This window comes from Neophocaena asiaeorientalis, unplaced genomic scaffold (genome assembly GCF_003031525.2).
Source record: "Neophocaena asiaeorientalis asiaeorientalis breed wild unplaced genomic scaffold, Neophocaena_asiaeorientalis_V1.1 scaffold155, whole genome shotgun sequence".
NCBI classification, from domain to species: Eukaryota; Metazoa; Chordata; class Mammalia; order Artiodactyla; family Phocoenidae; genus Neophocaena; species Neophocaena asiaeorientalis.
The window spans coordinates 5,889,763-5,901,799 of NW_020173040.1; the positions used below are offsets into that span (position 1 = coordinate 5,889,763).

Consider the following 12,037-nt stretch of genomic DNA (forward strand, 5'->3'; position numbering starts at 1 on the left):
TCGGATGTGTCCAGATTCAAAGGGGCAAGTTACCCAACCTCTCTGAGCGACAGTTTCCTAATCTGTAAAACCAGCAACAGTCTCATAGACCTCATAGCCAAGAAGAGGGAATGAAATAATGTATGTAGCCCCATAACTCCAAGAGGGGTTCTCAAACATGACTTCCCATTGGAGTCACCTGGGCAGCCGTTAAAAGTCCTGATGCCCAGGCTGCCCCCTGGACACAATCAAATCTGAGACTCCACAGATGGGGCCTGGGCATGAGTGTTTTTAAAGACTCCCCACAGGACGTGGAGCCACATTTAGGCACCAGTGGATTGATCACAGTGAGTCTTCAATAAATGTTGGCCACTCTGGATGGTGCTCGTGGTGGTGAGTGGGACAAGTTGTAAGAAAGCAGCCAGCACAGCTCCTAAAAGAGTGTGTGCTGGCTGTAAACGCTCCAGAAAATGTTCACCAGGGCAGTCAGTCACTGGTTTGGATACCAAATACGGCAGGAGCCCAGGCAAGATGTTTATCCATCCTGTGACTTCATGCTGTCTTTCTTATACAAAATCGAGAAGGGGAAACGTCAGAATAATAACTTAAGGCCATCGTAGATAAGTTTTGCAGCAGGAACAATTTTAGACTCGTGCGCATACGTTTATAACATTAATCATCACTTTCCTTCTTTACAAAAAGAAATGACTTTGCTCCGTAATTTCCATGCTGTTCCCAGGCCACTACAGTGGATGGAGTTAACCTCACCACCGAGGTTGTCTACAAAAGAGGCCAGGATTATAGGTTTGTGTGCTATGACCAGGGCCAAGACTGCCAGAGCTACCGTGTGCGGTTCCTCTGTGGGAAGCCTGGTAAGCAGCTCCTTGCTGGGGACAGAAATGCAACCGTGGCTCGGTTCCTTGAGCTGCCAGCTATGCATTGGGAGTTTTGATGGCTGGCTCAGCTGCCTCTGGGCATCTCAGTGACCCCGTGCTCCTACCAAGCTCGCGATGGAGAGCACTTCTGTGACACAGGAGCTGTGGGAGGGTCCTCGGAGTTGGCAGGAGCCATCAGAGCCCCACCCTGCCCACATGCCTTTCAGGAAGGGGAAGGGCCTGGTCCAAGAAAACCAGGGTGCAGTGGACAGAGCTGACCTTCCTGCAGCCCTCCCCTGCACAGACACGCAGCTCATGGCCTCTTTGGGTGATATTATTTTAAACCTGGTTCTCGAGGTGCTCGTTAGAAGGGATTGGAAATGGTCGGTTTGTTCTCAGGGGCACTTGGCCATCTCCCGAAGGCAGTCATTAGGGATGGAAGTTCTTTGGAGGGGAGGCTTACAGCTACTGAAAATAATAGTTGAGAGGGACTATATTTGTTTCACATCTTTTGCAAAACGGGTGTGGTGAGGCAGCCACATTTAACTCCAGCTAAGGAGTTAGTGGAAAATTCCCGTGCCCAGAGCTAATGAATGGCTCTTTTCTGGTAGGGTTTCTGTTGACTTCAAAAAGCCTGTACCAAGACTTGGATGGGGTGAGCCTGGTGATTTGGGTTTTGGATAGGCAAACCTGGCATTTATTGATTTAGGGAGGGGAAGGGAAGAGGTGGGGAGTCAGAAGTTTGCCAGGGGCAAAGCTTTATCTCTCAGTCTCTCCTGTTTTGGGTTACAGTGAGGCCGAAACTCACTGTCACCATCGACACCAACGTGAACAGCACCATCCTGAATCTGGAAGACAACGTACAGTCATGGAAGCCCGGAGATATCCTGGTCATTGCCAGTACTGATTACTCCATGTACCAGGCAGAAGAGTTCCAGGTGCTCCCCTGCAAAGCCTGTGCCTCCAAGCAGGTCAAAGTAGCAGGTAGGACATTCCCTCACCCCTCCCTAGGCCTGATGAAGCTGAAAACTGTTAGGCTTAAAGTTGACTGAAATCAAAACAAATTTGTGTCAGTCAGCTATTGCCATAATAATGCTGCATGACAAAAAAAAATCCTTAAAATTTCATGGCAAGCATTTATTTCTTACTCGTGCATCTACAGGCAGTCTAGGGTTCAGCTTCTCCACACTAAACTTGGCTCCAGGCTGAGAGTTGGGTTCAGGTCAGCTCCATGTGAGTCTCATTCTTCCCAGGACGTACTCTTCTCACAGGGGAGAAGTGGACCGAAACATGGGAGGACTCTTAAGGCCTTGCGGTCAGAACTAGCACCCTTTGACACCCACTTGCCATTGACCAAAACAGATCACATGGTCCAACTCAACATGAATGGGGAACTCTGTTTTTCCCATTAAGATAGAAGGGAGGGAATGAACATTTGCTAGGCAATAATTAACCTACCACAAAATTTTAAATCTCTTCTTTCTGTAGCTTTCACATTCTCCTTTTTCTTCTCCTAAATCTTGACTTCGACGCCCTGTCATTTATGTTGTGTGAGGTTACTGGAATTACAGATCGTTAGAGGTAAAAGAGACCTCAAGTATAGTCCAGGTCAATTATTCTTAGTTGGGGGAGTTATGTATCAGTTAGAGTTCTTTGTTGTAAGTAACAGAATCCAACTTGACTATCTTAAACAAAAAGACGAATTCATTGAGACTCTTCAATTTAGAGAACTAAGTGAAAGCTGCCTGGCCAAGGTGCGATAAAGGACCAGGAATAGGGCAGCTTCGGGCGTCTGGGTAGCAGGAACGAATGGGCAGCATCCTTAAGACATCACTGTTTGCACATCCTGGGACATGGTGCTCAAAAGTTACCTTCCGGGGAGATGGCTCTGATTGGGCTGGTGTCTCATGTGCTCACCCTCTGGCTAGGGCACCTTCAATGACTGTCCTTCTAAGACTGCATTGTATGGACAGAGTCGCTCCCCAAAGGAAAATTGGGATGTATTACCAGAGAAAGGAGAATCAATACTGGGCGTTAAAAAAGTCAGCTGCTCTGTGTGGAATCTAAAAAAAAAGGTACAAATGAACTTATCTACCAAACAAAGAGAGTTACAGATATAGAAAACAAACTTACGGTTACCAGGGGGTAAAGGGGGGTAGGGATAAATTGGAAGATTGGAATTAACATATACACACCACTATATATAAAATGGATAACTAATAAAGATCTACTGTACAGCACAGGGAGCTCTATTAATACTCTGTAATGGCCTATATGGGAAAAGAATCTAAAAAAGAATAGATATATGTATATGCATAACTGAATCACTTTGCTGTACACCTGAAACTAACACAACACTGTAAATCAACTATACCCCGATAAAAATTAAAGAAAAAAATATCGGCTGCCACAGAACCATTGCACCTGGAGAAGTATTAGAATTTGAGGGTAGAAGGAAGACTATGAATTGAGAAAGCGTTACCAATATATTCAGAGTATCTATTATTTTGGAAATAAAACTACAAAAGGTAAAATTCAACAGAATCTTTTTGGCTAGTGGAAGTGTGCTTGAGAAAGAATTTGGGGGCACAAACGTTTAAAAAAGTGAGAACGTGTGATGGAGTCCAATGCCATTATTTTATTCATGGGGATGGGGACCCTGGAGGGCATGTAGCTGAGGCAGTCCACAAATGCTGCAGCTGTGATCCTGGGGCACCAACCATAGACTCAGAACTGCAAAAGGAAGGCTGTAACCGTTTCCAGAGATTGTGATGTGGTGGGTGTGGTGAGAGACAGGGAAGGGGGTAGCAGTTTGTGGGCAGAGGCTGAGAGGACCAAACATTTGTTCCTTGACAAGGTAACAGAATGATATCTTAAATGATAATCTGTTTGAAACCCCTGCCTTCTTCAAAAAAGGTTTCGGGGTCTCTTAGAATGAACACAAGTCCGGGTAGATCTTCCTCCAGGGGGGGAAAAAAAAAACAGAGTGAAAGATACACGTCTAAGTAATGAAAGACTGATGGATGGAGAATAAAGTCAGCAGAAAGGGGGGTGGGAAATGAAGTTAGCAGAAGCTACTGAAATAGACCATAAAATGTATCTCTGAGCTTCCTGGCAGCCAGAGCAGAGAAAGGAACTTCACAACTTACTTAACTAATATTGTCTAATACAAGGAAGGGGACCAGAAGCCAAGAGAGGCAACTTTCCCTTGGCTCTGGGCTACTGGGGAATCTGTCATAGGGGCTTTCATGTGATGGCTACCGCACAGCAACGTCACCCTGGAAACTGTTTGATGCAAAGATGCTCTCTGTGTGTGGCTATTTACGGTTTGATTTATCACATTAGACGGAGGGTCATTCTGTTTGTCACATTTTCTGAAGACATTTTGAGGAAGACTTTTTTTTTTTTTTTGGTAAAATAGTTTAAAGAGGATTCACATTCTAGGAATGGCAGTGATTAGCCAAAGGGCGTTAGACAATTATGTAACTTCCCTTTGCCCCTGTTTTCTCATGTATAAAATGGAGATAACGATCACAAATACTTCAAAGGGCTGTTGTGAAGATTAAAGGAGTTAAAGAGATACTTAAAGAGATACTTAAAATAGTGCCTGGAGCGTGATAAGTGCTCCATTAGTGTTAGCTGTTACTAACAGTAGTATTAATGCAATAGTTTAGCAACTAAACTTAAGGATGGAAAGGAGGGAAGGGGCGTGAGCCACAGGCCAGTGGTCGAAACCTGTGTATTTTATAGCTTATCGATTCTGCTCTTTGGGGACATGCAGGTTAAAGGAAGTTATAGAGGGAGAGAAGCAAGCCATTTCTGTCATTATTAGTAACAGACACAGGAGGTCTGCCAGGCCTGCAGTTGTCTACGTGTCCTGATGCTTCTGGGTGCGGAGGCTCTTCCTGTGAATGTGTATGCCCCACCCTCCCTCCACCCTCAGGCTGGACAGGCATCCTCACTCCTCCATCACAAGGACACCCGCAGGGAGGTGGCAAGGAGCAGGTCATCATGTATTCAACAAACGAAGAGCACATAGTCTATGCCAGGCAATGCTCCAGGCTTTGGGAAGCCATGGTGAACCACATAGACAAGTTCTCTGCCCTTAGGTAGCTGTGAAAATGGATATCCAGCAAAGAATCATCCCAATAAAAACGAAATCCCAAATGTGAGAAAGGCCATGGAAGAGGAAGATGGGGAATCGATGGGAGCATCGGAAACGGGGGTTTGACAAAGGCGCGGAAGACTCCCCAGAGGAATTAATGATTGAGCAGAGAGGTAACCAGGAAAGAGGGGAGGGGCAGCAAAGACCCTGTGCTGGGAAGAGCAGGCAATGCTCCAATTCCAGAAGAGGACCCAGGTAGCTTGACAGGGAAACGGGGGGCTGGAGGAAGCGGAGACCCCAAATGGCACCTTGGGGCTTTCTTCTGAGTACAATGGCTTATTAGACTTCCTAGACCCCCACTTACAGGACAGCACCAAGCGAAGCAATTCCTAGTGATAGTTGGACCCTTGGGTCTTCACTGGGTGTCTTCTGTGTCTCCTGAGGACAATACATGTGGACAGGCCTTCTGGGATGCCAGGTGTCCTCTGGGACTCTTGTCAGGAGTGGCATTCAGACCGTCTGAGGGGATGTCACTGCTCACTGTTTTTTGTTTTTGTTTTTGTTTCTTTTTGCGGTACGCAGGCCTCTCTCTGTTGTGGCCTCTCCCGTTGCGGAGCACAGGCTCCGGACGCGCAGGCTCAGCGGCCATGACTCACGGGCCCAGCCTAAGTGACCCATGGAGCTGAGGCTGCCCTTGTGGCTTCTGGGAGGGTGAAAGCTTGCCTTTAAGGCCTTGCCTGCAGGGAGGTAGGAGGAGGGGCACCCCTGGGAGGGGCACTTTGTTCACACCGGCCCTCATCTGCACCTCATTGTTGAGCGCCCTAGGCCCTCATCTGCACCTCATTGTTGAGCGCCCTAGGCCTGGAGGGGGAATTTCGTCTTGGGCAGGTCCTAATAGGGCAGTAGTGTGTACCAAGAGCGACACTGAGAATGAGGAAGCCGTGCGATCCTGGGGCACGCCCGCCCCGCCCAACGGCGTGGTTTGGGTGTGAATGATGGCACGTTGCTGCAGGTGGCAATGTTTGGCCAGCAGTTCCAGGGGCTTCATGAGGGCTGTGCAGGCTGGACAGAGGGTGAGATAGGGCTGCTCTGGGCCCTGAGTACCGAGGGAGGGAAGGGTAAGTGGAGGAGATGATGCATCCCCCTCAGGACCCTCCAAACGCCCTTGGTCTAGGACTGCCTGTGTCTGTATCTCCAGCAGCTCCCCAACCCTGCCGAGCCCCTCCCTCCGTAAAGTTACTAGGCTCAGAGCGGACCATCTTGCTCAGAAGCTTTAGGGCTTACATGAAAACAGCGCCTCCTGGTGGACAGCATCGGAAAAGCCCCAGGGAGGGGTATCTGTGAGGGGTGTGTGTGTGTGTGTGTGTGTGTGTGTGTTTCTGTTTGTCTGGCTGTCCTAGGGAGGCTCACATTTCTCCTCTTCAGCTCCAAGCCCATTCTCTGGCCCTCCATCCCGCACTGACATGGAGCAAGGACTCCACCTGCTTTGTTCTTTTCCAAAACTGTGCCCCCATCCAATTACCAATTCGTGTTCTCCTCCCCAGGCTGGCTGCAGAGAGGGACACAGCCCTCCCGGATCCTCCTTCCTCACTGCCCCCAAATTCCAGTAAACAGGCCTTTTTGCATAACGATTTTCTGACGAGAAACAGATGGGGGTAACAAAGTCATGAAAATGTGTGAATCATCTAAAAAAATATTTCAAGGTTTTGCCAACCGCAGTGTGATTTTCAACACCTCCCGACGAGGCAATTAGAAATCTCTTTATGATTCTTAAGCTGAATCTTACGTAATGGTTTAAAATAAATACATCCTTCGTCAGTAAAAAAAAAAAAGAAGAAGAAGAAGAAGAAAGAAATCCCCTCAATTTTCTACCCTATTTTCATTCTCAACTTCCCACTTTGTTTATAAGCCCCCCATCACACACTTTGAAGTACTACTACTCGTTAGTGCTAACATTGTTTGAGTTTCCCGTGTTATGCTAAAGCCCTTTACGTAAACCAACTTACTTACTCTTCATGACAACCTGACAAGGCGGGTGCTACTGTTTTCTCCATGACATAGATGAGGAAACTGATGTCCACGGAAATTAAACGTCTAGACTCATGCTTTCCAATATGGTAGTCAGCAGCCACATGGGGCTGTATAAATTTAATTGAAACTAATAAAAATTCCATTCCTCAGTCCTGCAGGGCAGATTTCAAGAGTCCACTGGCCACACGTGGCTAGTGGCTACCATATCGGACAACACGGAATAGAGCATTTCCATCATCTCAGAATTTTCTAGTGAGGGCTGCTGGTATAGACCAAGCAAGTCTACTTGGTCGATCTGAGCCAGGATTCAAGCTCAGAGCTCTCTGGCTCGAAGGTGATATGTTCTGCTTCATCCTTCCTCCAGGAGGGACCCTGTTCCCAACATCTTCTCTCAAAGGTGACTGGACTGGAGGAGGGATCTGGGAGCTCTGTAGTTTAAATTTGCCTTTCTGGGACCCTCCAGCCTAAGTCCCTCTGGGCTTGTCCTCGTGGTCTGAGAAGGGCAGACCCCACTGCCCCCTCCTGCAGAAACCCTGGGCCCTGTTGGGTCTGAGCCACATGTACAGGGGTCTGTTTCTCCCACTGGAAGATCCTTGAGGTTTTAACCCTTCTCAACCCCAGAGTGTTTAGTGCCGTGCTTGCCCTGTAGAGAGGGCTCGGAAGAGGGCGGACTGTGGAACCGGGCCTGTCGTAGGATGAGTACTTGGAAGGGTCGATGTTTTATTCCTGTGCGGGGCAACCGTGCAGAGTCCTTCTGCATCCCATGCCTTCCCCACCCCTCATCTGTGCTCATGGCCCTTGTGGATTATTCGGGACAAATCTGGCTTGGTCTGCTTTCTCCTGGTTGGCCTTCCTGTATCAGAGCCTGGAGACAGAAGGGAGGGGTGAAGGCCGCGTGGGAGAATTCCACAGACAGGGTGGGATGCTGGGAAAGCGGGGTGCACATCTTCCCTGGGATAGTGGCCTGGGAGTGGGCTGTAAATGCAGCAGCGGGACAGATAAACTGGCTGTAAGGTTTGTAAAATCCTGATAGGGAGCTCCACATAGGGGAAGGGGGCGGTGGGACCGGAGTATTCTTTCCGCTCTCAGTCTGTCTTGCTGAGTCTGGTCCCAGGGGTCTAGTCAGCACAGCTGTCCATCTACCTGGAAGTCACCCCTACCCCCCGGCTGCTTTTCCCCGTGGAACAAAGAAAGCTGTCGAACCTGTTATCTTCCATCCCCATCATTATAGGCATGAAGCTAGCGGTGGGAGCCCCGGGTTCCACCCTTCTCTTGGGGACAGCTGCATGTGTCACTTCTGTCACACTAGCCCCCTACTATGCCCTCGGGGCTGTTCCAGGCACATCCCATGGATTAACTCATTTCACAACCATAGCTACCTTTCGAGATATGTGCTATTGTTATCTCCATTTTATAGATAAAGGGTCTGAGGTTCAGGAGCTTAAATAATGTGTTCAGGGACTCACGGCTATGATCTGAGTCAGAATCCCACCCGGACAGCCTGGCTGCAGAGCCACAGTCCTCCGCATTTGTCCCACCTCTCCAGTTGTGTTGAGACTGGATCCCCGAGGAAGGCCCTCTGGCCACCCACAGGAACAGAAGCCTCTGGTCAGCACCCTGCCTGGACACCACTTTTTTTTTGCCACGTCGCATGGCATGTGGGAATTTAGTCCCCGACCAGGGATCGAACCCGCGCGCCCTGCATTGGAAGCTCAGTGTCTTAAACACTGGAGCCTCCAGGGCAGTCCCTGGACACCGTATTTTACAGGGGGGACGCTGACAAATTGAGAGGAGCCTCCTGAACTCTGAGATGTGTACGCTTTGAGGGATGGTTGGAAATCTGGAGATGCACAGCCTAGAGATGGGGAGGCTTGGCCTGGTTTCCTGGCTCCCCCAAGCCCCGGGGAGACCCCAAGATGCAAAGGCTGGTGCTGAGAGTAGTCAGGGGAGACTTCACTGAGAAGGAGCCATCAGAGCTGGATCTTGAGGGACAAGGTGATTTGCTCCATGGACAAATGGAGGAGGCTGTCCCAACTAGAGAGCAGCTTCGATAAAAGCTGTGAGATGTAAACGAGCAGAAGCTCGCTCAGGGAATGATGGGGTGGTCGGGTCTGGCTGGAGCAGAAGGGGGACGTGTGGGAGTGATGACGGATACGCCCACAAGAGTGTGGGTTTTACTCTGTCCATCCTGCGGGCGGCTAGGCAGCTGCTGTGCCCCCCGGAGCTGCATGGGAAGCTCCTTTCCCGCGCCTCTGGCTGGTAGGACGGAGCTTGCTGCCCCCTGTAGCCTCTTCTGTAACGTGCTGAGCCCTGGGTGGCGGGGCTCGGGGGGACATCCTTTTGGGAAGCAGGCTCTATGCTGTGCCTCTCGGGACCAGACCCTCAGGCCCCCATCACTTACTTTGGCAAGTTCACCTCTGAACTGCCTCTAGGGCACTGGCAGGCAGTGCTTGCTTCTGCACCCCAAGAACGGTCCCGGGTGGCTTTGCTCGGTTGAGGAAGCCTTTGGAAGTTTTTCTGGGTGTTGCCAGGAGAGCTGTTCATTGGGGGGTCCACTAGTGAAGAGGCCTGGGTCCACCGTGCCCAGAGGCATGAGGCTCGGAAGACCAGGAGCCTGCAAGTACTTGGGGAAAGATGCCCAGCTCTGGGAAAAAAGAAGGGTCCATTTCTACTGACCCACTTACCTGCAGGGAGTGTTCTGAGCTGGGTGGTTCGGGAGACTAGGGAAAGGGGGGGGGTGCCTCCGAGCACAGCCTGCCTGTCAGGGGATCCTGCGTGGGGAAGCGGTGGCCGGGCTCCAGGACCTCGGCCGTGCTTTAGTCACTGGGAGGGACCCAAGCAGAGCGTGACCTTGGAGCAGACACAGGAGGCTCCTGAGCTGGAGGCCGCCTGCTGACTACCCCCTGGCAGCAGGTCCTCCCCGAGAGAGAGGGAAGGCACTGCACCCCCAGTGGCTGTCATGAGAGATCACTGCTGCCTGGACGCAGGTGACATGCTCAGCCCTCGAAGTCAGAGTCAAGGGTCCACGGAGAGTAAAGAGGTGCTGGAAAGACAGGTGTCACGTTTCATGTGCTTATGGCGAAGGTCCAGACTCATGGCACTCTCTGGGTCCCAGAGCCAGAGCCTGGTGGTGAAGAGAAAGTGCCCCCAGCACCAGTCATAAGGGCTTGAAAGGGCATCCTTTCCTGGGGGCCGTGTCCCCCCATTCTCGCCCTGTCTCCACCAGGCCGGCCCTGAGCACCGTCTGCCTTCCGTTTCCTCAAATGTGAAGTTAGGGAGCTGGTGGCCTAAGTGACGACAGAAAGGCATTCTGGGTCCTTCCGGGTCTGACTGTCTATCCTTAGATGCAATTATGATCAATGCTCGGTGTATCAGTCGCTGGACCTTGGGTGTTCAGAGCTGGCACGCGTGGGAGTCTCTTTCCTTATCAGCATCAGACGCTGCTCTGGGTGCAGCCTTCTGTCCAGCTGGGGTCACTCAGAACCCAGGGCAAAGCTCTTTTTGCAGAAGACCCTGACCTCCCCCCAACCCGAGGGCCTCGTAACTGGCTGCTTGTAAAGGCCCCAGAGCCAATGGGCAGAGAACGAGCCAGGGGTGGGAGAGAGGCTCCTGCGTGGGTGCTAGAGGGGACTCTGCTTCTGGACCTTAAAACTGGACAGACTCGTGGCCCTGTGACCCAAACCAGAAGGCACAGTGGGATGTGCTGGAGGATGAGGCACCGGTATTCTGTAGCACTAACTTGTTTTAAACTCTTTCCACTGGTTGATGTCAGGACCCTGAATGTGACTGAAGGCCTGACAGCCCCCTATCCGTGGCATCCCTTTGACAGGGGACACAGACCTTCGGCTCAGGGGATAACAGTAAATTCCAGTAAATAGACTCTTTGAAAAGTTAATTTTTTTTTATTACCTGAGACTTTTTAAAAGAGGGACTCTGTTATAGACTGACTAACAGCCCTCAAAGGTGTCCACGTGCTAATCTTTGGCAACTGGGAATGTGTTACCTTATGTGACAAAAGGGACTTTGCAGATGTGATTAAGGCTCACGAGATGGGGGGTGAACCCGGATTATCTGGGTGGGTTCAGTGGAATCAAAACGGTCCTTAGGCTTCCCTGGTGGCGCAGTGGTTGAGAGTCTGCCTGCCGATGCAGGGGACATGGGTTCGTGCCCCGGTCCAGGAAGATCCCACATGCCACGGAGCGGCTGGGCCCGTGAGCCGTGGCCGCTGAGCCTGCGCGTCCGGAGCCCGTGCTCTGCAACGGGAGAGGCCACAACAGTGAGAGGCCCGCATACCGCAAAAAAGGGTACAGGAGGATCAGAGTCAGATGTGATGACATAGCAGATTGGAGGAAGGGGCCACCAACCGAGGAGTGCTGGCAGCTGCAAGGGTCTGCAAAAGGCCAGGAACTGGTTCTCCCCTGGAGCCCCTGACGGGACCAGCCCTGGCAACTCCCTGACTGCTGACCCGGTGAAATGGATTTTGGACTTCTGACCTCCAGGACTATCAGAATAGAAATTTCTGTTGTTTTAAGCCACTAAGTTTGTGGTAAGTTGTTACAGCAGCCAGAGGAGGCAAATACCGATTCCAAAGGGAATATTTTCTCAGCTTCGCTGTGCACCCGTCTCACGTCTTAAACTGAGATGCTTCAAAGAAACCACCATCTCCCTGAGTCTGCAGAATTCCAGAACAACAAACATCCTTTAAAATGCTGCAGAGCCACCCACGGGATGTAACCTGGGTGAAGGGGTGGGCAGGGAAGCCAGCCTTCCCCGGGGATGAGAGAGCAGGGTGAGGTCACCATCAGGGCTTTTATAACCACAGCCTTTGCACGTGGGAACCAGTGGTGTCACGGGGCTGAGCCGTGCCCTGTTGCTCAAGTCAAGTGAAAGCCAAGTGGTTCAGGCTGCGAATCGACATGAGAGGTTGTTGCTCTCTCTACAATTACATCCTCAAAAAGAAGAGAAAGCACCTACGAGGCAGGTCAGCAGTCTCAGGGACCAGCTGAATCTAGAGGCAGCCTGAGGTCTCTTTATTCCAGAGAAGAGT

General features: G+C 50.7%; 1 protein-coding gene across 1 annotated transcript in view; it reads left to right on the forward strand.

Moving 5' to 3' along the window:
- CEMIP (cell migration inducing hyaluronidase 1) overlaps positions 1 to 12,037 on the forward strand; it is an 84,105-nt gene that overhangs the window by 28,312 nt on the left and 43,756 nt on the right. Inside the window, exons 10-11 of the mRNA XM_024742758.1 lie at positions 719 to 851; positions 1,647 to 1,838. Of these exons, the coding sequence (XP_024598526.1) occupies positions 719 to 851; positions 1,647 to 1,838 (325 nt within the window). The remainder of the gene's footprint in view (positions 1 to 718; positions 852 to 1,646; positions 1,839 to 12,037) is intronic.